This window comes from Chroicocephalus ridibundus, chromosome 22 (assembly GCF_963924245.1).
Source record: "Chroicocephalus ridibundus chromosome 22, bChrRid1.1, whole genome shotgun sequence".
Lineage (NCBI taxonomy): Eukaryota > Metazoa > Chordata > Aves > Charadriiformes > Laridae > Chroicocephalus > Chroicocephalus ridibundus.
The window spans coordinates 3336087-3363764 of record NC_086305.1 but is presented as its reverse complement, the minus strand read 5'-3'; the positions used below and the strand labels follow the sequence as shown (position 1 = coordinate 3363764).

Genomic DNA, 27678 nt, shown 5'->3' with positions numbered 1-27678 from the left:
TGGAGGAACGTGGGGCTCGCGTGGGGTTCCCCAGTTTCCCCAGCCATTCCCAGTGCTTCTGGTTGCCCGTGGGCATGCTGAGCAGGCAACGCAGCCGCCAGCCACGGAGGCCACCGTGTGGTGTAACCCTCGCTCTGTCCGGTATCACAGCCTGGGAGATTTCTTGGTTTTATCGTTGTGAAGGTGTTAAACAGGACTTTCTCCATCACTTTGGGTTGAATATTTATGTTTATTCTTTCTTCTGTTTTCCCCAGGAATTTTCTAGGAGTAGTGGAAAACAGTACGTGTGCGTTGTGGCCACTCGAGGCCATTTTTTCTTGGAAAAATCAATAAGTGATATTGGATTAGGCTTTTATTTCTTGACGCGCTTGTCCACGAAGAGCGGCTTTGGTGACTTGCGCTCTTCCAGCCTGAGGCGGTCTCTGCTCTCCGGAGTCGAATTGAGCTTCGGGTTCATCACGTACCGGTTTGAATGAATCCCTTTGGAACCCGGGGGAGCTGGTCCGGCTGCGCAGCCCCAGCGCCGCCAGCGAGATGGAGGGGGTGACGCCGTGAGCTCGGGGACAAGCCGCTGCGTTGGCGTTTATTCCAACTTGGAGCGATCGCACCACGAGTAAAGAAGGCTTAATTTTTTTATTCCTCTTTTACTGGGATACTTAAGTTTGTTCAGGCTCTTCACTTACTCGGCAAGGCAGGATCGAAGTTCGCTGCCTCTCTTAATATCTTCTCAGCATACGTGGTTTTTTGGACCGCGTTTAAAAGCTTTTCGGTCCCTGTTGTGTAAACTTTTCTTTAAAGGGAGCGTGACGTAGTTGTCTGGCGCGGCTCGGGGTGGGCAGGCAGAGCCCTGTGTCTCGTCTGCTCGAGGAGCCGCTGCCGAGGGCCGTGTGGTGCCCGACGCAGGCTGGTACCCGACCGGTGCAGCCCCCGCTGCGGCTCCTCCCGCTCTGCGACAGGGTTTCTGCACGGGTCTTAACTAAACCCAGTTGTAGCGGGGGCATTTTGTTCTCGATTTACATGGGAGGACGGGGCTGACGGCTCTGTTTGCTGTCGCTGTCAGGCGTCACTCCCGCAAATGAACAGTCCGAGTTGATGGTGTGAGATCCCCGAGTCGCTTTTAGCATAAGGGGGGTGTCGATCTCTCAACGACTCTTTAGGCTCATCTGGTCTAAATTTACAGGGAAGTGTTTTAGGAGCAATTACCACCTAAACTGTCTAAGAATTTAAAAAGAAATAAAAGCAAGGAGCCCCAAACAGGTAGAGAAGGTAGTTTTTAACCCGTTTTGCTCTGTCTGCAAGATATTTTGACCATCACAAACAGGAATGTGGATTAAGCAAAAAGGAACAAAGCGATTTTTGCTCGGGATTAAAAGTGGATGCACCTGAGGGCTCTTCGCCGTGAGTCTGTGCATGGACAAGAGCTGCTGGAGCTGGGGAATGGATGGTCCCCGGTGCCGCGTTTGTCCCCCCTGGGAGCCCCTGGGCCGATGCTCCCGCTCCAGCCGGCGGCTCGATGCCAAGACACTGTCAGTGCCTGCTCCGGCGTCCCCAGGGCCTGGCACGTGCGGCTGGAGAGGCTCCTGCTTCCCGGCAGAGGCAGGAGGCTTGCCCTGCTTTGGCCAAGCACGCACGGAAATCTGCTTCTTAAATCAGACTTTTATCGGACCAGAGATGTTTTATTCAGTGGCATGCCTTGCCTCAAAATCTGTTTACGGTGTAAGTTGAGGCAGACCACCGGGGATAAAGACTCGTGTTGACCAAGTTATTAAAAATATTCTTAGCGTCCTGCATTTTCCTGTTTAGACGCACAAGTGGAAGGAAATACCTGTATTTCTGTGATAATGAGCAGTTTCGGGCCCCGCGCTCCGTGACGTTGTACTGTATCTCCCAGCTCTGCCACTGAGCAGATGCTGCCGGCACCGGCCCTTCTCCAGACGTCAGTATTCGCCTTGCCGTTGTGCAGAAGAAAAGCTTTCGCCCCTCGCTTTCTTTCGGTTTCAAGTTAGCAGCCGGGCGCATAAATAATTTTTCATTTGGCAAGGGAGTTCATACAGAGATGGGGGGGGGGGGCAAAGCAACTGCGGAACTGCGTTCCTTGTGCAGCGTGGGAATAAAAACTGGGGGCAAAAAGTGCCATTGGGTGATTCTCAGAATTTCGGTGGAGGGCTGGCTGCGGGAGTCGGAGGTGCAGGTGGTGGGTGCAGCGATGCTCGGGTACGTACAGGGGAGGCAGAGAAGGACGGCACCTGCGCAACAGCAATCGCTTCATGCCGTGAATTCGGGGAAGCCGAATGTTTTACTCTGTTTTTACCAACCTGCAGTAGACGATTTTCTGAATATAAGCAGCAGCCCAATGAAAATAGTCAGCGAGCCAAAGGTTGCCCATCACCTGAAGGCAGATCCCTCACGTGCTTTCTGGTACGGCCCTTTCACACAGTGGGTAAGTTCCTTTTTTTAGCCTCTCTGCCTGATTTCCAGCCCCAGCCTTTCCCCGGCGGTTCCCAGCCCTGAGCTCAGAGCTGAACCGCTGCCAACCCAACGTGACTTCTCTTCCTGTAAGAGAGACAAAAGAAAACGACCTTCTGCTTCCTCTCCCGAGCCTGCCCAGCGGATTCCAGCCCCGATGGAGGAGTCGCTCCTTGTTGCAAAGCCTCACATGATGTTGCAGTCATCAGTATTTACCAAAAGAGCCGGGTTTGCATGAAAACAGCCTGCACAGACGCTGCAGTCACATGGAGATACTGGCCTTTTCTTTAAGGGTAATGACTTTGGTGGTTGAAACAAGTGCAGAAGTAGTCATCGGGCTGACGAAACCGTGTCCTCATCCCATTTGGAGGCAAACCTCTTGGGTTTTGCTTGCCTGCAGCTGACTGAGGGAGGGAGACCGACACCCCCCCACGCCCCCCCCAGCTCTGCTGACCTATTCAAGAGTTTCTCCAGAGCATCATTTTTGCCCTCTGTAGCCACATCAGCAAAGAAAACAAGATGACTGGAGAAAGTCACAGGACTGCTCTCGTATCAGCGTGTTTTATGGGTGTATGAAGAAAGCAGTAGTATTTGTGCTCATGTGATGTCTCTGCTGCAAAAGGTCACTTGCTTTTCTTATGAAATTAGGAGACTCTGGCCCCCAAATGGAAATTAGTCCCTTCTGCAGCCAGTAGCTGGCAGTGGATAATCGTCCCTGAGCGGTTCAGCTCAGGCAGATGTCACACCAGCCCGGCCAGCTTCAGGGTACCTCGAGCTGCTAATTATTTCTGAAGCGTGTAGCTGTGAATTCGAGTTTTTGCGTAACACCGAGCTACAGGGTGTGATTTATTTTTTTTCAGCAGTACCAGGGTGGAATTACAGGTCTGAATTTCCCCAGTGTAAGTGAGGTTCCTGCCTTACGAGAAAAATTCTCACTTTGGGTTTCTGAGGCTTAGTTAGCAATAGGGTGCTAATTACTGGGTGGGGTCAGAGGATTTGGGGGTTGTATTCGCTAAAAAGGTACATATTCGGTGCAGCGCGTGCCCAGAGGTGACCAGCCCAAGCCCTGGCGTGCTGCTGGGCAGAGGTTGTGATGTTCTGCTTTGCTGTTCGGTGCTGGGATGTTGCAGCGATGCCGGACTCGAGGCATCCTCCACGTGTGTCATGGGGATGTGCCCATTCCCAGCCTTAACACGGTCCTAGGAATTGCTTAACTCCATGCCGAATCGCTTTCCTCCTTGCTCATGGCTGCGAGTAGCTCTGTCAGCCTGCGAGATACTAACGCGAACTGGGATGATGTTTGTTTGGATTCAAGGTCAGTGAAGGACTCTCGGGGTTAGGTTAGTGGAAACTGCTCTTTTCTCCCTGCTTGAGGTCTGCAGTCGGTGTCTGGACATATTGCCCGTGGCTGTCGAGTCAATGCCTTACTTAATCCGTGTTGCAATATTGAACTTTCTTTAGCAACAGCCTGTCTAGGCGCTGTGTTTGTCAGGGCACGGTTGCCTTGATTCATTGATGGCACCATTATGTCTAGAGAGGGTTTTTTTTGCTCTGGGTCTTTCCCTTACAACCCCTCTTGCTCCGCTCCGGCACTCTTTACGAGTTTGTTTGCATCTTTCAGATGAGCCTGTAGGAAAAGCGGCGAGCGAGCGAGCGTTTCGTGCTCGAGTTTCACGTGGCTCGGAAAGGCGTTGCGAGCTCTCGCTGCAGAGACGGCTGCATCCCATTTCTTTGCTGACTCAAGATGCAACCGCTATAAACTGAATTCAGGACTTTAAAACGATCTGGTGCTTATTTTGCTGCTCACATCCTCACCCCTCGGAGTATTTGCAATGAGTAACCTCACCCGCAGCTTTGGAGACTCTTCGCTACAGGAGTAGAAAGCGTTTGCAAAACCAACAGCAGAAAAACTTTGGTGGTAAAGCAGCAGGTGTGACCCAGATGCGTCCAGAGCAGATGCAGCGAGTAAAGAGGTTTCCATCTGGCCGTTCCTTGGCAATAACTGTGGTTTAAAGCAAAGGAAAACATTCTCACGAGCAGCTCGCGCTAAAGATCTCATCTATGAACCTGGAAAACCAGCTCTTCTGTGTTTTCGCCGGAGTGAAGCAAATGTCAGTCGGTGTTTCATGCTCTGCTCGTTGAAATGTGCTGAAACTTCTGCTAAGAAATGTACATTAAAGGCCTCTAGGAGATTTTTGGCTGGGTTCTGTGAGATACCCAGCTGATAGAGGAACTAGCACAGAAATATGTGATTCTGTTTTAATTGGCCGGGTAGTCGACTCTTCCCCTTGCTTTGCAGAGCAGAGCTAGCGGTTCCTCCTATTATCGTTTAGACCGTTCCTCTTTTCGCTTAAGGCGTGGATACCGGGGTGTTTTGACGTGGGGCAGACTGAAAACAAAAAAGCAAAACTTTCTACCTGCCGTGATTACGCAAACACCGTCTGGCCCTTAGGGCCGAGCTTTAGTCACCGCCGAGCCTGGCGAACGCCAGCGGCAGCAGCCAAGCATGGCCCGTGCCCTGGGTTTGATAACGCGCCTTCAGAAGGGCTTTCTGAGCATACAAAGCGCAAAGCGGTGCTCCGACAGCCCAAAATATCCTGTGATTTATGTGCTTGCTTTGGAAGGTGGTGTAGGTGTGCTCTGGCCAAGCCTGTGTCGGCCTCTTCGGTCGCACGCAAGAGGCTGAAATGCTTTTGGCTCCCGTTCCTATAGCGGTTTCTTCCCGGCCCCGCGCCGCAGCAGGGCGCATCAACCAGCTGCTCAGCATTTTTCTTGTTTGCTCAGCATCAGCTGAGCGCCGCTTCCCAGCAGCGTGAGGCTCCTCTAGAGAACAGTCTTACAAAGAGGACCGCTTATCTCCCTTGCACTTGAAGAGAAGGTATTTAATTTCGAAGTGAATGTTTTGCCAGAACCTCAGGTTTGGGTGGTTTGGTTTTTTGTTGTTTTTTTTTTTTCCAAGGTTGATGGTTGTGAATACTCCCCTTGTGCAGGCAGTGGAGTGAAATGATCTCAAAGGTCCTTTCCAACCATGAAGATTCTATGATTCTATGAAATACGGAAAAATCGAGGGGTGGTTAGCACACCTCCCACCATAGGTGGGGGGGTTCATTCCGGGCACCCATCCTGCTTATTGCTGGGATTTCAGACGTTGCAGAAAGTGGGCTGAAGGGGGAGACTTCACCCTCAACTCCTCGCCTTCGGTGCGGGCAAAAGCCTGGGAGGAAATAAATCAGCCTTGAATTATGGTCTGAAGGTCACCGAGTGACGCTGGAGCAGATGGCCCGAGTCCCTGGGGTGGGATGTCTCCTCCTGGAGCCGCAGGTGACCTCACCGAAGCCTCCAGATGACCATCTCTGCGGTGACACCAGAGCAATCGGGACGGCATCGGACCACGCTGCCTCCAGTTTGGCCGCTGAGGAGCAATGGAAGGTCTCTGCGTGTGTGTGTCTAGAATTCATAAAAGGTTAAATTACAGTGAATTCTTCTGCCAGGCTTATTCACACGTGTGTGGGATCAGATGGCTGGTCTGGATGTGCCACCTCCCTGCTGACTGTCACTGGGTCAGCGCCGGTTCCAGGGAAAAAACAGCCTCCACTGCAGCTCCAAGGGTTTGCTCATCTGGGGATCTGAGCTGGATCCTGCCGGGGCAGGAGACCGGGCTGAAAATGTCACTGCAGACCGGCCGAAAACAATGAACCGGGGGTAAAACCGCTGTTTGCTTTAACAGTGGTTGGAAAGCTATTTTTAGCCACTTTGAAAGGCGATTTGAATGCGCGTAGGTATAATAGCTGCAGTCAATGGAACGAACAAACCCTGCTTCTTTTTCCATAACACCAAAAAAAGGGAGCTGAGGGGCACATTGTGCTGGGAGGCTTCGGCATGGCTGTTACCCGATTATTTCCCAGTTCCCTGTCTTCTCGAGAAGCGTCGAGCGAGCCGCGCCGAGCCGCACAATGAGTATATTGTAGCTTGTGGTTCTGATGTAATTCCCACCAAACGCTCTTTCCACAATGAAAACTTGAAGTTACTCGACACCCAGCTCCTTGCCCTTTCCATCCCCTGCCCGCAGAGCTGTGTGAAGTCCAATAAACAGTCAAAAACTCCCACTATCTCCCAGTCAATAGAGACTATAATGGGCACAATGCTCCTAATCAAGGCTAGTCCTCACAGCATTTGCCTCGAATTCTTATTTTAGGCTTTGCTTGTAATCTTCCTTACATTCCGTGTGGCTAACTGTCTTGCTAAGCCTGCGATGCTATTTTGGGAAGAGCCAAAAGAAGTTTAAGAGAATAATAAGCCAAAGGATCCCGCTCCCAGATTGCAGCGAGGTGGCTTTTTGAGTTCAGCTGGATGCTCGCGTGGCATGGGAAAATACCGGCTGCTGAGGAGTCTCGGGAAAGAGCCTTATCCCTGCGATAAGATAATTTTTAAAGGACGGAATTTTATCTGGGCATTACGGTGACTTGCGTAGATATGGTGGGGATTTGTTTCTTTTAATAGCCGTGCATCACTGGCGGGGAAATCCTCTGCTGCTTTCTCCACCAAAAGGCAGCCGCTCTGCCAGACCCGTCCCCTGGTCTCTGGTTTCTTTCCTTTTCCCTTGTAAAGCAGTTTGGCGGCTCCTTTTACCATTTCCAGCGGAGCCCAGGTAGAAGGCGGAGGTTTGCTGTTAAACTCTGCTGAAAAGCTTGAAACTGGGCAGCGATGGAGGTGGTGTCTGAAGGAGGAGATTGTGTGGATGCAAATACCAGTGACCGAAGGGCCTTTGCTTTAAAACAAAGGGTGGGTGTTTTTGTCAGCACTGATTTTTGGGTGGCTGGCGGACGTTCTCCCTTGCCCCGTCCCAAGTTTTGGTGTTCGGGTGCAGGTACGTCCGCCTGCTCTCGGCTCGCAGCGGCGGATGAAGCGTCGCATCCGCGTGGTGTTTGACGCTGGGTGCTGCGCTCGGCCTGTGGGGGCGGAGGGATGCGGCTGCCTTAGTCAGAGGGTTCTCCCTCTTCGGGCATTTGCTTATCGGGAGAAAACTCCAAAGTCATTTTAAAACCTTGCCGCCCCCTCGGCAGCTGGGGGGAGGTGGCTGTGTCACAGCAGAGGGACCTGCGTGCCCAGCTGCGTCACAGCCGGTGCCGCACAACCTGCTGCTCTCACCATCAAGTGACTTGCGCACGTGAGACCGATAAATTCACGTGGTGCAGTTGGAAGAGCCTTTATACACTCAGTAAAGAGGGGAATGAAACCCTCTACCGTGTTAAAACTTCCCCCGCCTGCTTTAAATGGCTCGGGGGGTGACGCTCGCTGCGTTTCCCAGCTCAGATCTCGGGAGCTATGGGAAACTCTCAGGAAGCTTTGTGATAATCCAGCCTAAACTTCCCTTTCTTTTATCTCCTTCTATAAGTTAATATTCCTGTGCCACGCCGCGGCCCGGCTTCCTGCTTAGTCTTCGTACCCTGCCGCTGAATGGGGAGCTGCTATCAAGCCCTCCCAGACAAGGACACGCTCCGCAGCCGTCTGGCCAGGATATACAGATTTAGTTCTCAGTTGGTAAATCGGTACCTCTTTTCAGGCCGTAATTAAAGAACACAAGCCTGAGTTGGAATTGTGTTTATAGCCGGGGCGATGTCTGCACCCAAATACCCCAAAACTTATCCCTAATCGCTTCCGAAATGATTGCATGTGAAAATAACAACTTAATGAGAAGGACTCGTCCTTCTTATCGCCTTTAGCGGGGTTTGGTGTGCTGGCTGCGGGAAGGGGAGAGCAAAGCTGCCTGGGGCTGCAAGGACAGATCAATGTACTTAAAGTTTTGTTATTATTAAGACGTACACTGACCCAGAGTGGTTTTTCCAAACATCGGCGTTACTCCTCACAGGAGGGAAAGCAGGGGTGGCTGGCTGGGGGTTTGTCTGTGCCACCACCCGCATTTGAGCATGGCTTAAGCAAAGCACAAAGAGTCCAGGACTTGACAGTGAGCAATTTTCAACGAGGCAGACACAAACCCAGCCTTCGTTTCGGCGTGAAACGCTCATTCTTCCATCCCTTTTCTCGGGGCGAGATCGCAAAATCTGTTAGCTGGCGTTCCGTGAAGATGTTCGGAGAGCGTGTGTTTACTGTGAAAGATCATAGATGTCCTCAAGCTTAAAAATCTTCCCAGAAGTGATTAACATTTTGCTGAGACGATGCTTGAAGGACAGGAGTTTGCAGTGAAGAGCAAGGAGGGGGTTCTCCTTCCTGCGCGTCTGAAGAGACGGCGTCCATGCTCGTGGGAGATCCGGGGTGTCGGGGGCCTCGTGAGTTCTTGCCATGGTTTCTGCAAGCGGAGGGATGGCATTTATACAGCTTGGTTGTCTCGGGCAGGGAGGAGGAGGAGGAAGAGGAGGAGAGGAAACTGCAGGTGACTGGAAAGGAGATGGAAAGCGAGAGCTGGTGACGCTGGGCTGGGGGTGAGAGGTTTTGGGGTGCAGCCCCCGCTCCTGCCGGAGCTGCCGTGTTCCCCCTGCAGAAGCGGTGGTGGGTTCTGGAGCTGCTGCTGCAGGGATCACCCCGTCACAGGTGACTGGAGCTGGTGTCGGAGCTTGTTCTGCTGCCCCGCTCCTCCCCCCGTCCTAGGGACCTGCTGCTGGTGCTGGCCGAGGGCTCCGGCTTCCACGGCTGCTCCGAAGCAGCTGCCGTGAGTTTTTTTGTGGCCTAATTCCCGTATCGGGGCTGCTGTGGAAGCCGCCAGCGTGCCGGGAGCTGCTTTTCCCCTCTGCCTGCCTCACCTGCCACTGCACTGACCAGAAATGCAGGAAGGATGAGCGCAGTGCAAGTTCGGATTTATTTACTGTCCTCAACCCATAACAGCCCTCAAGCGCCTTGACTACAGCCCAGCGTTGGTTCCTAGTTTAAATTACATGGTGGAGCGTTTATTACGTATCTGGCCATCTGTGTTGTAGCCTGGACTAACGCCTGAGCCCGGCGCTGGCTCCAGACCTTCAGGAGGGTGGCCAGACCCCCACCCCGGGGGACCCGCTGCTCGCGTTCTCTCCTGCACCACGAATGCACCTGCAGCTTCCACACACACCAGCTGCGGAAAAACCTGAAAATGCATCTGGCTTTGCATTTCGCAGCCAGAGCCCGGCTGGTTGTGTTGCAGCCCCTGGCTGACAGCTCCGGGTAACAACTGATGTAAATACCTTTGCACTCTGCCTTTTTTTTTTTTTTTAAATGCGTGGTCTAAAAATAAGGTTGGAAGGTGCTGCGGTGACTCAGGGTACACAGTCTGCAGCGGCGGGGCGGCGATGGTGTGTAATTGCCGTGGCAGTGGCAGTCGGTCCTGCCAGGGCTCTCCACCCAGCTGGCACCAAAGCTGCCGCAGCTCCGCTGGAGAGAAACCAGGGGGGTCGAAGCCAGACCTCATACGGCAGCGGGAGTTAACGGGGGGGGCGTTCGGGTCCGGTGGAGGTTGTGCAGCTCGGCTGGCAGATGCATCCTGCAGGATTTCACGCTCTCTCAGCCAGGTAATCGTTTCCTTTAATGGGAAGGAAATGGAGCTCCGCGTCTCCGGGGATGCTCTCTCCTTCCAGAACCCTTGGCCGGTTTGAAACTAGAGCAGTTCAAAGAGACAAAACGCTTAAGCGATTAATGGATCTTTTGGTAAAGAGAGAGCTGCATCTGAGACACGTGCCCTCTCTCCTACGGCTGTGCCGCCCTGCTAACGACACGCCGTTGACGTGAGACACGGGACAAGCGGCGAGCAGCCGTGCCACCTCCGCTTCCACCAGCCTTCTAAAGCCTCCTCTGAAATTTAGGCAGAAACTCGGCAGGGTTGGACCCCGCTGTCACCTTGGCCGGTGGCCGCTGAGCCCAGCGCACGCCGCTCCGCGGGGCTTCGTCCTGTTTTCGCTGGGGACATCCCTCGCCGTAGGAGAGCCCCCTTCCCTTGGGAAGACCCCGGGGGCTCCGCTCCGAGCTCAGGGGTGTCTGTGCCGCAACGCACACAGACAAGCAAACGCGCTGCCTGCCCCCCCCCCACAGGGTGCAAAAAGCAAATTTACTTCTCTGGGTCTAAAAAAACCCCAAAGCTCCGACACGTTGGCTTGGGTGGTTTCCATCTGGAAACACGTGGAGATGCTGGAGCTGGGGGAAGAATAAACCCCCAAAACCAAATTGCTCTCTGTGTGGACCTGAAATTGAGGGTAAGACTTTTCTTCGTCTAGTAATAATGTGGTTTTAAACTTCTAATGTATTAAAAGTGGGCTGGAGCGCCGGGCTCGGCCCCAGCAGCTCCGAAGGGTCTGTCACTGCCGGGCTGGAGCTGCTGGTGGCTGCAGGAGGGACACGAAGTATCTGAAAACACGTGTCCTAGTTACAACCTGTTGTGAGGAGGCTGTAATTTATCTGGGGAGGGACAGCATGAGGGGACGTTTTGCAAATCTAAAGCAGCTTACGGGCACTTCAGTAACTTGTTTACTGCTAAAGTGGGACGCTTTGGTGTCCCTGCCGTGCTCGCCATTCAGGCGATGCAGAAGAAGGTGTGGGAAATAAGCCCGGATGGTTTCACCACCGCGATGTGGGATAAAGCCCCGGCCGGAGCGAGAGGCAGAGCAATGGCCCGGTGCTTCCCACCGCTGCATTTCTCCATCCCGGGATGGCTCCTCGGATGCCTTCTCCCCGAGTATTGTCTCACGCCATAGAAATCTGGAGGTCTTAAAGGAGGGGGGAAAAAAAAAAAGGGGGGGGGGGAAAATTGCTGCACTCAGGAAAAAATTCAATAGCTCATTCAGCTGTTAAGCTGCTGGTGCAGGAAGTGTAAAAGAAAAATGGAGCCTGCTTTGTTCTGCCCAGACAAGGAGTAAATGCCATTGCCCTAACAGCCTTTTTCTGTTCCAAAAAAGCATGAGGTCATCTTTAAAAGCGGTAACCACCGAGCGGGTTTACACTGGGTTACCAGTCTCAGGCTCCCCCTTCATCTCCCCCCCTCCCTTTTCCTGGCACCGGCCCGGCGCGGGGCTCAGCGCGGGATGGCTCCGGCGCGGTGCACGGTGCCCCGCTGCCGTGCCGGGGCTGCTGCGGGCTCCTGACCCTGCTCCAGGGCCTCAGCCGAGGGGCTGCAGGCGTTCTCCGGGGAGGGAGCTGCTCCGGAACCTCCCGTCATCCCATGGGAGATGGTTTTAAGCACCTCTGTGGCTCCGGAGTTGGTGCCATCCCGATGGTGCGGGACGTGTCACCCTCCGGTGACAGCAGAAATGCCGTGCTGCGGAGAAACGCTGCCAGCGGCCGGGCGGCTCTTTGGTTTGGTTAAGTTTGGTTAAGGCTGAGATGCAGGAGCGCATCCCCGACCCCGACCATCTCCCCACATCCCTGCGGCAGCACGGTATGCCCCGCTACCCCGGCGGGAGGATGGCGGAGGTGATGCTCCGGGCTGCGGGAGCTGATATCACTCTCCCGGTGCTTCCCATGGGGCAGCTCCAGCGCACGGACATCCCTCAGCACCGATCCTACAGGGTTGGGTTTTTTTATCTTTGAGGGGGGAAGGCGAAAGCAGCATAACTCCGGCAGTTAACTCGGATGTTCGCTTGTTTATTTAGCCTGCCCGGGAGTGGCCGCTTCCAGCTATGAGAAGTATGGGAAGAATTCAGAAACGAGAGGGATCAGTGCATATTTCTTTCCTGGCGTAACGCTTCCTGCCGGCCGGCTGGAGAGGCTGCGGGTGGGCGCGTGCGGGTGGCACCCGTCGCATGAAAGAGAAAGGGTTTTGTGCCGAGTCAACGATGAACCGCTCTGGGTGCTCAGCGCCGGCCGTCTGGCGCGGTGCGGATTGGAGGCGTGCTCCGGCAAGCCCGGTCTCTCGGCACGCCGAGGGTGGCAGTTTCATCCTCGTGACCTGGATCCCGTTTCGGTGCGGCGCCCAGGGCACCACAAAAGGTCCAGGAACCCCAAAAGGTCCCTCCGTGTGTGCGGTGGGACGGAGCGGGGATGCTGAGCCCTGTCCCGCAGCGACCTCGGGGGCTGCGGAGCCGGGAAGCGCCGGCGGGGAAGGGTTGGGAAATGGATGAAAGGGCTGAAGGGGCAAAGTCCTGCTGGGAACCAGCTTCGAGATGCTCGACGGAGGCGGCGTCTGCTTCCACACGGAGCCCGTGCTGAGTCACGGCTCGTCAGAGCCAGCGCTGCTGTCACCGCCGGCGCTGCACGCCGCTGACTCAAGAGCTGCGCTGGTTCGGGTTGTTTTTATTCCTACTCAAAGTAGCCCAAATCGTTACCTTTGCAATCTAGCCGGTACGCAAAGAGTTAGCTTTATGCAAAAGAAAACCTGAGGGAGAAGCGGAGGTTCGGCTCGGCGGCCGTCAGCCAGCCTTGCTTTGATGTCAGGGCTGCGCAGAGCAGATGCAGGGTGCGGGAAGTGCCGAACAGTCCCCTGGAAATGCCCTTTTCATACCTTGCCTCAGTGGAAAACGCCGGAGCACCCATAGTAAGGCGCTGCCTGAAGCACCCTGCTCCGTAAACACTGAAAACCCTTTTTTTGCTGAAGGTCTACGAGGGACGCGAGAAATATATGTTATGCGAATACAAGAAATCTGCTTTTTTAACACTTACTGCGATCCTTTAAATTCTTCTGTTTAATGATAAAACCTGATGTAGAGGAAGGCATTTGTGGTTGCTCTTGAGTCAAAGACCGAGCTGATGCGGGACGCAGTTAGGAGCATCCGGGACCCGCTTTTGGTTCAAAATATACAAGCCAGTTTAAAACAACAAATCCTGAGCGTTGCAGAATTTATCCTAACTTGACTCTTGGGCCCCTGTCCTCCGGTGCTTTCCCTAGAAGAGGCAGAAGTGCTCCCGGGATGTTTGCGCTGCTGCCAAACCGTAACTCGGGACTTGTTTGCTTCATCCTGGGGGCCGCTCTGCCCCTCGCCTGCGCTCCTGGCTCCCTCCTTACTCCCCGCAAGGTTTCACAACCCTCCATCGCCGCTGCTTTTGTTGGCACCGACCTCGAAACACCACTGGATAATAGCTCATAGCCCATGTTCTCATGTTCTCTTAATTTTTGGTAATTTTCTGTGTTTAACTTATTGCAGCACTGTTTTTCAGACGCCGTCCTACAACCACATAAGTGAAATCTCGCTGCAGCCCTGGGCTCTGCTGGAGGAGCGGGGCCGGCAGCCCAGAGCCTTGCAAAGTCTGATGACTTCAGCCCTCCTGGAATCGCTTGCAGGACAGCGTGAAAAACGCACGCCGAGCAAAGGTTGCGATAACGCAATAGGAATCGTTTCCGAAAATCAGGCTGCGTTCTGCAGGCAGCGCTGCCCTTCCCGGGAATGCTGCCGGGGAGGAGCGGGAGATGGATTAGCCGGGAGGGCAGAGGCTGCTCTGGCAAAGGTGCGGGGAAGATTTATTTCCTGCTGAGCGAGGTCCATTCGTGACTCAGCAAAAGGCGAGTGGCGTGGTCCTTCTGCAGAGTCACCAGTAGATACTGGGAAAGCAGAAGTCAGCCCTGGCTGGGCGCCGGCCGTGGCCGAGCACCGAGGAAGCCCGTCCACGCGGGTGATTCTCCGCGCTCGGATGACAGAGCGGAGGCAGGAGGAGACGCGGGTGTCCTGACCGTCCCGCGCTCCCTCCCCAGGCCCGGCTGCCTGCAGACGTCGCCTCCCCGTCCTTTTCCAAATGCTGATTTCTTTAAAACACAGAGATTGGGAAAGGGACGACGTAGCTGTGTCCCGCATGTCATCCCGATTTGCATCACACATGCTTCACCCCGCGTGCTTCTGCGTGGCTTTTTTCCAAATACCTTTACCTCACGAGTTATTCATACAGCCCTGTAAGCCTGCCGAATGACATCTTTAAAGTTTATTTTGGCTTTTCAAAAATCCCGAGGATGCCCTTCGTGTGCCACCGCCGCAACCCGCTGGATCTTTTGTATCGATGGTCTCCAGTTGCTAATGACGTGCTTAGTTAATTATTCACCAAGGTAACAGAAGCCAGTTTTAAACCCCCGCTGGGCAGAGCGGTCCTGGAGCGTGGCCGGTGGCTGTGGCCGGGTTACCCGACCCACACCAGGCGTGGATGCGATGTGGGTCCCACTGTAGCTCTGCAGAGCCAGGGACTTCACGGCTGTGGTGCCGGTGCCGGTGCCCAGCCTGGGCTAACAGCTGCCCCGGCCCCGGGAGCCACCAAGGAGCCTTCGGGATGCACGGGATGAGCAGCCGCTGGGGGCTGCAGCTGGAGGTTTTTACACCCAGTGAAACCTACAGGAAAGCTGGAGAGGGACTTTTTACAAGGGCGTGTAGTGATGGGATGAGGGGTGGTGGCTTCAAACTGGAAGAGGAGAGATTGAGATGAGATGTGAGGAAGAAATTCTTGGCTATGAGGGTGGTGAGCCCCTGGCCCAGGTTGCCCAGAGAAGCTGTGGCTGCCCCATCCCTGGAGGGGTTCAAGGCCAGGTTGGCCGGGGCTTGGAGCAACCTGGGCTGGTGGGAGGTGTCCCTGCCCAGGGCAGGGGGTGGCACTGGGTGGCCTTTAAGGTCCCTTCCAACCCAGACCATTCTGTGATTCTATGATTCTGTGAAACTCCCCTTGACCTTTCTGAGAGCTTGGCCGCTGAAATTTCTACTTGGAAATTCAAAAGAGGAACGGAGGCGTGCGGGGAGTCGCTTGCCCAGTTCCCCCCAGGGAGCCCAGCGCCGTCGCTGTTGGGTGCCAGCGGCTGAGGAGGAACTAGAAGCTGCTGCTGCGGATCGTGTTGCTGTAAAACCGCTCGCCCTGTGCTCGGTGGTGAAGGATGCTGCTCCGTGCGCTCGGGAGAGGCAAAGTGCACTGCTGCCGCCGGCAAGGCAGGGGCTTGCTGGATGGTGCGTGATGGTGGTGAGCTGGAGAACGGTTGTGAGCACAGGGGCAGGTAATGACCCATAATGACCCAAGAAAAGCGTCATTTCTGATTTATAAGGGTTGCTTCCGCTTTGCAAAGACTCCGTGAAACCAGGCTGCAGGGAGCGTAAAGCTTCTCCCCCATGCCAAGGACTTTCAAACACTAGTTTGGTGATTCCTGCCACGCAGCAGGACTCTCTCCATGTTGCGCTTAGCAAAACTCACCCTTCCTTCATCCAGGCTGGTGTCCCGGTGCCACACGAGCCGCGGGATGCTGCGGGGACGGGGACACGCGGGCTGCGCGTCTCCAGCCCCGCGGCAGGAGCAGAAGTTCCCTTAAGTAGCTCGCCCTCGACTGATTCATCCGCCTCGTTCCATAAACAGGAAGCTGGGAAAGTACAAGCAGGTGATCTTGCGCCGCTGAAAACATAAATTATATCTGATTGCTTGTATTTTTTTATTTTTTTTTTTCCTCCAGCTGCCTGCTAACTCTTTATCCAGGTGAAGGATTGTTTTGTCAATGAGGAGTGAAGCGTTTGCAGTGGGGAGGTCTTTCAAGTTCACGGTGCAGAGTTAGACGGAGCTTGGCTTGGAGACGGAGCCGTTCCCCAGTGCTTCAGGATAACTGCTCTCGCCAGAGTGTGCGCTCTCAGCAGGGATTTCTTTGGAAAAGCAGGTGATCAGAGCTGCCTGTGCACCAGCTGCCTAACAGGCAAAATTTTCCTGCTTATTTTGCAGGATTAATGACATAAAAACCGACAGTAGCACTAGTGCAGCTGGTGTCCAGCTCTTGCTGAGCCCACGTAGGGAATCGCAGCGGGGTTGAACACAAGCTGCTGCTCTGAAATCCCAAAGAACTCACAGGGCTGGGGTCTAAATAGCACTTGATGCTGAGGGAGCAAGCTGTCTCCTGAGATAAAGCATTCCACCCTGGAACTGCTGCTTTTTCATGGAAGAGAGACCGGAGCGGCTCATTGCCGGTGCCCGTGTCGGGAGGCTGGACCGGCGTCTGCCCGCCGTGCCAGGAGAGTGGCTCCTTGTGTGGGGTTTGGCACCCTGATGTGGGACTTTGGGTGCTGGTCCAGCTCGTTGCAGGACTCCAGACCCTTTGGTTAAAGCCACGGTGGCATGTCGCCCAGGTCAGAGCTCAGGTGTGACACCAGCATCGCCATCGCGAGGACGTCCTGCTTTGCTGCAAACCAGCCGAGTCTCACAGCATCACGGCTTCGGAAATCGGGGCAGGAGAGGAGGATCCTTCCCCCGGGACCAGCCTGCTTCCTTCTCCCAATTTCTGCGGTACCAGACTTTATTTCAACAGCGTGGCTTCCCGCGTTGTCCTGACTAACGTCTTCCAGGACGTGGGGAGGCGGAGATTTCCGAATAACCCTGCTAATTCAGGGAATCGTCCCGTGGCGGAGTCGGTATCGCTGGCTGAAGCGCCGCTTGTTTTCTCCCGCCGCGTTGGGTGTTGCAAAGGGAGCCCGGTGCCGTTCAGGGATTGAAAAGTTCAACGCACGTTACGTGCTGCTGCCAAGCTAAATAATCCCCGAGAGTGCCGTTGTGGTCTGGAATGAAATCCCTTTAATGTCTAAACATAGGCGAGACAGCTCGAGTCTGCGAGGATTTTAGATGGGGCAGACACTCCCCCCTTTTTTCCCCCCCGGTAAAGGCAGCAGTTCAGCATCTGCTTTGAAGCTGCCGGTCCTGGGGAGAAGACTGAAGGAGTCTCTAATTAAAGTTAGCAGAGAAGGGCTGCAGTGGGCGGCTGGCTGGGGCGCGGGGAGCGTCGCTCGTATCCGACCCTGTGTTTGCTTTGGCTCCTTCCTCCTCCCAGCATCATCTCCTGGTGTGTCCGGCGGCGGGAGGTGGCTCTCGCTGCAGCCCCCTCCCCGTATTCCCCCGTTAGTGAACGCTCAGGGCTGAGTCACTGCTGGGCAGGGCAGGGAAGTGACTTTTCCTGACACCTCTGCATCACCCCCGCCTTGACGATGATAAAGAAACGACCTGAGAACGGTGTCTGGCCAAAGGAATCCGTCTGGGACGAGGTGGCCGGAGCTGCCCTCCGCGTGCCGCAGCCCTGGCCGCTGCCCCAGGGACAGTGATGGTTTACGTCGGTCTCGCAGCCAAACTTCTGCAGTTGCTGCTTTTACATTTCGAGGAAGGCTGTTTAACCTGCCTTCTCCCTGCCGGGGCGCCCGGCTGCAGCGTGGCGGTCGCAGGGACACGGCCCCACGTGCAGGTTGTGCCCGGTCGGGTGCCGAGTACGGTAAAGCCCCAGGATCGGCACAGCCAGGCGTGGGCACAGCGTTCGGCAGCCGGCCGGGGTCCCCGAGACCCTCAGAGAGTTTGGTGCTCGGGCAAAGCTCCGCTCCTGCTCCGCTCCGGCTCACCCTGTGGTGCTTTCCTCCTTTCCGCGTTCAGCTGGGCCCTTTTTTTATGGAAAGTTCGTTGGAGACGTGAGCTTTCGGTGCCTCTCGTGCTGTGGTATCCCCCTGTGTCTGTGCCTGTGCCTTGTTGCCTGTCCCCTGCTTTGGCATCTGAGAAACCTCTGCCCCTTGCCTGGGCCCTGACTTGCCACCTCCCACCCAGCGCGGGACCGTCTGTGGCTCTTGCTTTCTTACGTCGCTTTTTTCAGGGGCATCGATTTGCAAAATGATGGAGAAATAGCGTAGGTCTGAGTCTGTGCAGAGGAAACCCTGCGGCAGGAGTCGGGGCGGGACGAAGGCAGCGGTGCCACGAGTGGACGAGGTTTGAGGGGGAACATCCCGAAGCTGTGGGTGGTCACGGCCGAGCCGTGTCCCCGTCCGCCTTCCCCCGGCTGGAAACTTTCTGTTCGCTTTTCCAGTCGGTCAGTTGAATGCATCTGGCAGGGCTTCCTGCCGAAAAAGTTTCATTTTTCCCCACTCGTCGTCAAGTTTCTGTTTGGTTTGTTGGTTTGTTTTTTTTTTTTTTTTAAATCAAAAGAAAAGCCTGAAGAGAGTGCACCCAGAGTGCTGTTTAAAGGAAAGGAGAACTTGAAGCAAAAATCAGGAAACGGGAAGTTGGTGTCATCAGTTTAGGGCTCCTGGAAGCCCTTTGCACGTGGCCGTCCATGAGGACACACCGCACGACCCTTTCCGAGGTGGTGGCCGGTGGCGCAGCGGCTTCGTGCACGATGCCAACCCCCCCTCTCCCCCCGCTCCTTGTTTTGCAGGATTCTCGCTTGCTGGGGCCTGGAGCCGATGGCAGACAATGTCAACAACTAACAACATAGCGCAGGCCCGGAAGCTGGTGGAGCAGCTCCGCATCGAAGCCGGCATCGAGAGGATCAAGGTGAGCGCAGGAGCTGGAGCGGCGCGACACGGGCCACGTCTGGGGAGGGCAGGGAGGGAACGGGAAGGGTCCCAGGGTTTTCCCTGAGGAGCTGCGTGCTGTTGCGGTGTCTCCAGCTCAGGTAGTGCAGTGTTTCTATGCGAGACCCCTTTCTACGGGCACTGCTCGTACCAGGAGGTAAGATTTCACCTGAGCGGCTTCTCCCAGGTGTTAGGGGGTGACCGCACCATCCGAGGACAGACCGGTCACCGTAGTAAGTTCCTGGAGCTCGGCTGGGCACACACGACCCGTGAAGACACTGAAGCTGCAGGGGCTGGACCCAGCAAAGCTCTGCCGGGCGCGTTCACACGCGCTCCACTCTCAGTGCTCCATTTTTCCGCAGGTTGGCTTCACTATCCATGTGCAGCTTCTCTCAGAAAGCCGCTGCCTACAGTTCTTTCTCAGCCGCCGCGTTCTTGCAAACGAGCAAGGATGGCGGCACGCCTTCGCGCTGGTTGGAGGCACGTTTATGGTGGCACTAGGGAAGGTTAATTTTGTGCTGCAGTTGTCCAGGGAAGCAAACCGGAGTCTATTCTCAGCTGCCTGCTGGCTCACCAGCAATCCGCTGGGGCAGCGAAGGAGCCCCAGAAACAGAGCTCCCTTTGGCACTGGGGGGACGGAGCTCGCAGCAGGTGACGTGCTCGCAGCCACAGCGTCCCCTGAGAGTCGGAGACGGGGTCCCCCAGGAGCTTTCACTCTATTCCGGGAACCGGCTCGGCCATTGCGGTACCGGGGCTCCTCTGGCCACGTGAGCTCCGGAGAGCAGCCTTTGCCGGAAGCAAATATTAGCACGTGGGCAGCGAGTCCCGGCTCTGTGAGCAGGAAACCACGGGCCACGGAGGAACCCAGCTGGTCGCCCGGCTCTGCCCGCCTCGGTGGGCAGGGGAAGTCGGGCAGGGGGTTGTCGGGCTGCTCCGCTGCCCGTCCCGCCGAGAAACCTCCCCGGGAGAGGAGGAAAGAGGGGAGAGATGAGATCTGTTCGTGGAAAGCCGCTTGTCAGTAAATCACACAAAGGAAAGCCCCGTGCATGGGGATGAAACGCAGAGCGAAACTGAAATACTGTAAAACGCAGAGGTGTGAAATCCACTTGATAGTTTTTAATTTAGTTTCCTGGTCAAAGAATGTTTTCTCTGACTTTCAGTCCCTGCCGCTTCCGCAGCAGCGGCTCCTCCGTCATCTCCGGTTTTTGATGTGCGGGAGCTGCTGCTGCTGCTTTCAGTATCTTCTTTTTTTTTTTTTTTTTTTCCCTTTCCTTAAAGCCGTGAGGTTTTGTAGCTGTTTTTAGGGCCACCGCTTTCCAGACTCCAGTGGTGCACCCAGCAGGGAGGCTATTTTAGGGAAGACAAAATAAATTACAGGTCTTCCCCCAACACGCTCCTAAGAATTACCGTGTCTCAGCTCCAGGATCCCCAGCAGCGCGCGCCGAGGAGGAGGCAGGGTGTGTGTACGCTTACTGACCTTTGTAGCTGCGACTATCCTAAATGCTTTGCTGGGAAAAAAAAAAAAAAAACAACAGCGGTGGGACCGCGGCACGCTGCTATTTCGGCTGAGTGGAGAAGACGTGCTGTCTGGGCGAGCTTTCGATAAAGCCCTGACCCTCAAACCCCGCTCTCGGGCGAGCGTGCCAAGCCGGCCGGCTCCTAAGTGCGGCGTCGACCCAGCGCTCGCTCCTCCAGCTCGCCGAGACGCGGGTTTGCCTGCAGATAAATGAGCTGATAACGCTGCTGAGAGGAGGGAACGGGCTGCCCCGCGAGCTGTTGGTGCGCGGCCGGGGGAATACCCTCCGATTCCTCCCTGCCCGAGCGCCTCACGCCGCGGTCGAGCCGAGCCCTGCCACCGCGCTGCCGTTTTCCTCCTCCTCAGCCTCTCCGTGCCTCGGCCAGAGAAGGGCCGGGCTTTTCCCAGCCGCCGCGTCGGGCTCATCCTTCCCTTCCTTGGCCCAGCTGGAGCTTTAAGAGGAGCGCGGAGGTTTCGGGGCCACTTGCTCTCATAACAGGTTCAGCCGCGCTCCCGGCGAGCTAATCTCTGTCCCCTTGCTTTGCCGGGAGATTAGCGGTAATTACTGTTTTACGCGAGTAATTGGGTTAAGGGAGAGCCTTGACCTTGTCCCTGCAGAGCAGCGTTGCTGTTGGATCCCAAAGTATACGCGAAATATGTTTTAAGTGCAGGCCAGCAGCAGTCGGCGTTCATTAGAAGTGCTCATTACTGCTTAAGGACTTTTCATTCTTAATATTGCAATAACACCGCAAAAGCGCCTCGTCTCGTGCTGCAGTCTCTGGAGCTGGGGGGAAAGGAGGAGGAAACCCACCCTGTGGGGTGGAAGCCCAGCTGAAGGGGTTTGCCCAAAACTCCGGAGAACAGGGGTTTTTTGTCGCGGGCGCCGTTTCTCCTCCTGGCTGCGCCCTCTCGGTTGCTGCTGGAAGGTTTAATAATGGTGGCGGAGAACTGCCCGTTCCTGCCGGACGGGCTGCGTCGCTCCGCAGGGATCCCTGCTCTGCGGCTGCGGAGCGCGGTGAGCCCCGGCGCTGCCACAGCGAGAGCGTGGAGGTGCTTTTCCTCCCCGTAAGTCACATCTGGGCTCGGCTGAGAGGGGTGAGTGGCCCCGGTGCCCAGCAGCCACAGGGATGCCGGGAGGGGAACCGCTCCGCAACTCCAACGGGTCACATCTGGGCCTTCCAGATGTGGTGTGGTCGCGTCTATGTTTTGCGTTTGCCTTATGTTCAACCAGTTATTAAGTTAATTTTAAAAAAAAGGGGCTGTTGTCGGTCTCCCTGCCTGGATCCCCCGGTGCCTCCCGCCCTCTTCGCTGCGGCTGCTGCTTGCCCACCACCACCGGCCCCTCTGCCGCCTGCTCCGGGCTCCCGCTTCCCAGAAAACGGCTTTGAACTAAAATAAGCAGAGCCTTAAGTAATAGTTTCTAACAGTTTCCAAACCTCCATTTTTAACATCAGAGGGTGGCCGCTCTCAAGCAGGCATTTTTTTCCTTTCTTTTTACTCCCAAAGCCCTTAAAAATGAGGACAATAATATCTTCTTTTAAATCTCTTGCTGTGGCCTGGGAGCAGTTTTCCCGTACTCATCCCTTTATTTATGTCAGACCTTCCAAACCTTTTTTGTGTCCCATTTCCCCTTTTCATTTGTCGCCATCTCCGTCGAGTTTCTGTTAGGAAAAGCCGGTTTTCTTCCTCCCCGCGGAGCCGATGGTGCCGAACTCTGCGCCTCCGCCCCAATATAGAACCAGATTCTCATTCACCTTCTGCTTTCTCCCAACCTTTAGGTCTCGAAAGCGTCTTCGGAGCTAATGAATTACTGCGAGCAACATGCCAGGAACGACCCGCTGCTGGTTGGAGTGCCCGCTTCGGAGAATCCTTTTAAGGACAAAAAGCCTTGTATCATCCTATAGCTTTCCTGGCTCCGGCGCGTGCGATCTCTCAGGCAGGGCACCGTTCTCCATCGACTGAAACCAAGTGACAAACGTACAACTGCGCCGAGGGGTAAACACTAAATGTTGGATTCGAATAGAACTTAAAATCTCACCCCCGAAAAAAAAAAAATAATAATAATTATATATATATATATATATAATTGCAAGCGGTTTAGGGAAGGGTGTCTGCTCCTGGGAAGGTGCCGCATTGAGAGGGGTCAAAATTTAACAAAGGAAAAAAAAAGTCAAAAAACCAAACAAACCGGGGTTGAGGGGTGGGGGGAGGTGTTTTTAATCGCGATATTCGAAATTGGTTACCGGGGCGGTGGAGCCAGCCGGGGGGGGGGGTTTATTGCGTTTGCCGATGGGATGCAATACCCGAGTGCGGGGACCTCGCGTGGAACAAAGCTCTTGAGTGGGGCCGATCCAATTAGTTTCCAATTAGCGCATGAGTTGCAGGAATTTGCTCTGTTTCTTGAGAGGGCGCAAGGCAGAAGCGCCCAGGTGGGGAGCTATTTTGTAGAAAACTAGTACAAAAAAAAAAAAGAAAAAAACAAACAAACCAACCACAACCCAACCAAAACACGGGCTCGAAAAATTGCTGTTGCAGATGGATAAAATGAGGCTGGGGGGGAGGAGGAAGGGGGGGGCGGGGGGGGTCCTGCTCCGCTCGCACGAGGGGACGGCACCGCGGGGAAACGCTCTCCGTCGCATCCATCGGGAGAGGGGGTTTCCGCCAGCGGCGCTGCGAGGCCGGGGGCGAACCCCTCTGATCCCTTCTGGGGTTTCTCCCTCTTGTTACCCCTGATTTTTCCCAAACGGGACCGTACCGGGGGCGGGGGGAGGGGGGAGGGAAGGGGCTTTCTGTTGTGCAGTATCGCGTGAGAAATCTTTTAAAATTGGCTTTTTGGAGAGTCTCGGTCCAAAACACTACGATTGGCAGATTTACCAGGATTTCCCATCTCCCTTTTTCTCACCGAGAGCGGCGAGTGGGAGTCCTTCCGCTAAACCCGGTTCGTTCGGGGGGATGATGGGATGGCTGGAGGAGAAACAGTTGGGTTCCCTCCCCTTGGAATTCTTGAGATGCGATTGAAGCGGCGAGCGCTTTGTTCGCCGGGCGTCAGACGCAGGTGCCGCGTGGCCGGGGATAACCCGGCGCGGAGCAGCCGGCGAGGAAGAGGGGAGAAGCGGGCGAGCCTTCCTCCCGCCGCCCAGCCCTGCGCAGCCACGGCAGCCCCGGAGCTCGGCTTCTCCGTGCCGGGGCGGGCGGATGCTCGGGAGAAAGATCAGAGCTCAGGGACGTCCCACCGCGTCTCCCCTCGCCATCCCCGGCACCCTGCAGCCGCCTGAGCCGCGGCATCGCCCACCGGCGTCTGTCGGGGATAGGACGGGTCCCCGGCACTGGGTTCAAGCCGCCGAGCCCCGTCTGCGTCCGCAGGGCAGAGCCCGGGGCTCGGCGGCTCCTGGGGGGACGGCGAATGCTCCCCGCGGTGGGCAGAGTTCCCCCACCAGCACGCCGTTCCCGGTTATCCTCAACACCGTCCTGGGGTCTGAATGCAGGTTTCGGTTTGGGGAGGAAAAGGGGGAAAAGAAAAAAAAAATAACAAAAACAACCACCTGAGGTGAAATTCTGGGAATTTTCCCGTCCCCCCCAGTGCTTTGGGTTTGGTTTGAAATGCCACGACTTCCCGCTGGGATGGGAACCGCGGGCGGGCGACCCCGTCGTGGGACGGGGAGTGTTTCCGTGGCTGCTGGCTGCGCCTGGAGAGGGGAGACCCTGGGGCTGGGATTTCGGGGACAAGGCTGAAGCCGCTCCGTCGGGGTCCAGCTGGAGGGAGGGACCCTTGCAGCCCGTACTGGACGCTGCCTGGGCTTAGACTGGTGGGAGTCGCTGGTCCCGGCAGGGCACTGGGAGGCTTTACTGGTCGCGTTTCGGAGACTGACAGTGCTCCCGGCGCCTGGGGAGCTGCGCGGGGCGATGCCGGAGGCCGGCTGGAAGGCAGGGAGAGGAGCAGAGCCCGCGGCCGCCTGGCTGGTAGCCGGGGAGGGCAGGTTGGCATCTTCCAGGAGGAAGGGCAGCTTGGAGGGTCTTCCTCCCACCGGGCCGACGCAGGGTGTCGGGCCCCTCTCCGGCAGCGCCGGCGGGGGCTGCGGTCAGCAGAGACGCTCCATTTACACGTCTTGGTTGCAGGTATCTTGCCATCGCTTTTTTTTTAAGTCCGCCATCACTTGCCTTTTTAAACGAAGTTGGGAATAAAAACCCACAAACCAACCCACGTTTTTTAACACTAACGCAAAGGCCAGCACCCCCCCGTCTGCATCGCGCGGCTGCTTTTGGGAGGGGGGGATCCGGTGACGGTTTAAACCTCCCCTCTGCCCCCGCTGTGCCGTGGGTCCTGTCCCGGCACCAGCCTTATGCCAGCTTTGTTGGTGACTCCCGGGATTTCACCCCGTCCCGACGTGGGCGCCGGGGGAGACGGAGCGGAGGGAAGTGGGTTTCTCTCGTTGACCTCCCTCCGTGGCCGAGCGTGTCCCCAGCCCTGCTCCCCCCGCCCCGGCCCGGCCCCGCGCCGGGCATCGGCCGGCAGCCCCGCCACAGCAGCAGGCGATGCCTTTTTGTTGTTTTGTTTTTCTTTTTGTTTTTTTTTGGAAAATCTTTTCATCCGACATAACTTCAAGCTCTCGGACGCCGCGTCTGTAGCAGGAGGCGAGCGGAGAGTGCTGAGGTGCGCGGGGGTTTTGCCGCAGCGGGGCTTTTCTCTTCTCCACGAGGGAATTTCCTCTGTCCTTAATCTAGTACAGTTCCAGCCTTATTTTTCTACTCCAGATTGCTGAATTCTTCCTCTACGTTAGAGACCAGCGCATGGTGCTATAGCCGGTGACCCGGGTGCAGGTCAGCCAGAGAAACCCGCGCTCTGCGTGGCGGCGAGCGAGCGGCCGAGGGGACGGCGGGAGCCGGTCACGGCTCCTCCACTCGGCACCCGGCCAGGGGCTGTGTCCCCCCCTACCCCGTCACCGGCTGCCCGAGGGGGCTCCCCAAGACCCCCGGTCGGGCAGGCGCCAGCCCTTGGCATCCCCCGGGATCAGACGGGGCGGCTCGGAGCCCCGGTGCCAGGCGGTTTGTGTTGGGATGCTCTGCCGGCAAACACCGCGGGATGCTCTGCCGGAAAATGCCATGGGATGCTCTGCCAGTGGGTGCCATGGGATGCTTTGCCGGCAAACACCGCAGGATGCTCTGCCGGAAAATGCCATGGGATGCTCTCCCGGCAAACACCGCAGGATGCTTTGCCGGCAAACACCCTGGGATGCTCTACCAGCAAATACAATGGGATGCTGTGCCGGTGAATGCCGCGGGATGCTCTCCTGGCAAACACCACGGGATGCTCTCCTGGCAAACTCCGCGGGATGCTGTGCCGGTGGGTGCCACGGGATGCTTTGCCGGCAAACACCCTGGGATGCTCTGCCAGCAAATACGATGGGATGCTGTGCCGGTGAATGCCACGGGATGCTCTCCCGGCAAACACAGTGGGATGCTCTGCCGGAAAATACCATGGGGTGCTCTGATGGCAAACACCGTGGGATGCTCTGACGGTGAACGCCATGGGATGCTTTGCCAGCAAACTCCGCGGGATGCTGTGCCGGCAAATACGATGGGATGCTGTGCCGATGAATGCCACGGGATGCTCTCCCGGCAAACCCCGCGGGATGCTGTGCCAGCAAAGCCAGCCGGGCGCGCCACGCTCCAGCAGAGCGGGGTCACTCTGCCTCCTCCCTCGTCCTTCCGCCCCCGTGGGCCACGCTCATCCCCGGTGTCTCGCCCGCGCGGTGCCGGGATGGCCGGCGAGGGGCCAGGCAGCGGGTTTAGGTTCGGCGTACGGCTGGAGCCGGGAGAAGGGGATTGGGAAGCGTCTCCTTGGGGTCCCCTGGGAGCCTGGGGACGGGGGGCTCCCGGCGCAGGGGGGGGCCGGCGGCGGCGGGGCGGGCAGGGACCTGCCGGCGGGTGCTGGTGTCTCTCAGTGGGTGATTCGTTAGGTGGGAAAAAATCCTCGAACCTTTCGTTTTAATTTTTTTTTTATTGTTATTATTATTTTATTTTTATTTTTATTTTTTTTTTCCTCGTCTGAGTAAATCGGTGATCATACTGTAGATGTTTTTGTATGGCATAAATATAAGTGCAAATTACAGTAGTCGCTTGTACTTTGTTAGTGCATTTGCCAAAAAAAAAAAAAAATGTAAAAAAAAGAAAAAAAAAGGGGAAAAAAATTTAAAAAAAAAAAAAAAAGACACTTTTCAGGACTTTTTAAGTGCTGCAGCTCACGGGGGCGGGGGGGGGAGCGGGAGCTGCCGACAGCCCCGGCTCCACAAAGGCCTTTTTCTGGCCGTAAAGACATGCCCAAATCTGCCCGGCGTTTCTTTTTAGCGTGTGGTGAAGCCAAAAATAGAAAGGAGAGAGACAGAAAAAAAAAAGAAAAGGGAGAGAGGAAACGTTGCTTCTATTTAATTTTTTGGATCCTTTTTTTCCTTGTCTTCCCCTCCCTGTCTCGGGGACCGTCCCGGAGCCGGGAGACACCCGTGGGGCTGGCAGGGTCCGGAGGATCGGTGACGGTGACGGTGATGGTGACGGAACCTCCGGAACCCGCAGCCCGGCAAATCCCCCTTCCTCCAAGTACTTAAAAAGTCAACTTTATTTAACAAAGTAAAAATAACGCATTTACTTCATCGAACAGAAGCCACGCGTCTTGATAACTTTGCGCTCTTCATTTTTTCTCTCTGGTCTATTATTAATTATTATTATTATTATTATTAATTATTATTTGCCAAACTCTGATCTTGTTGCCAAACGCCAATCAAGGTTTGTAAAGACTGTACTTAGGGAGTAATCGGTGTCTGTAACGTAGGCTCCTCATAACGTCCGCAGTTTCGGATCTCGGATTTTGATTTCTGGTGTGCCATAGACCCAATTTCTTGCACAGTGTTTAATATTTTGTGGACTTTGTTGTTAAGAAGTGAATTGATAACACAATAAAAAAGCTCACTTTTCATTTTGCCACGGCCCCTGCCCGGCCTCTCCTGCGCCTGCGATAAGGGGCCGGGGGGCGGGGGGGGGGGGGGGGACCGGGGACGACGACGGGGACACCCCCGGGGGGTGTCTCGGTGCTGCTGGGGCCTGGGGACACGGTGGTTGGGGAGGGGAAAGCATCAGGGACGGGGAATGACGGACCCTTCCAGGGCCTTCTCCGGAGCTGGGTTCACCGAAGTCCCCCCTCCTGGGGAGGGTTCGGATGCCCCCCCACACACCCTCCAGCCTGAGGATGCTCCGGCGTCCCGAGCAGGATGGGGCGGGATCCCCCCGCTCTCCCTCCGAAGCCCCTCGGGGACCCCCTTCTCCCACCCCGGGGGGCTCCTCACCCCACCCCGGTGCTCCCCATCCCCGGCAGATCCTGCCCGGCCCCGGCGGCTCCGGATCTGGCAACGGCAAGCTGGGATGGGAGCGGGATGGGAGAAGGATGAGAGCGGGCTGGGAACAGGATGGGAGCAGGACGGGAGCGGGACGGGAGTGGGACGGGAGCAGGATGGGAATGGGACAGGATCGGGACAG

At 56.0% G+C, this 27678-nt stretch overlaps 1 protein-coding gene across 5 annotated transcripts in view; it reads left to right on the top strand.

The window, feature by feature from the left end:
• GNG7 (G protein subunit gamma 7) overlaps nt 1–27126 on the top strand; it is an 81133-nt gene extending 54007 nt beyond the window's left edge. For all 5 annotated transcript variants that reach the window (XM_063357980.1, XM_063357978.1, XM_063357979.1 and 2 more), the window contains 2 exons: nt 18500–18618; nt 21933–27126. In XM_063357980.1, coding sequence (XP_063214050.1) covers nt 18538–18618; nt 21933–22058 — 207 coding nt within the window. In that variant the 5' untranslated portion in view covers nt 18500–18537 and the 3' untranslated portion in view covers nt 22059–27126. The remainder of the gene's footprint in view (nt 1–18499; nt 18619–21932) is intronic.
• The last annotated feature ends 552 nt before the right edge of the window (nt 27127–27678 follow it).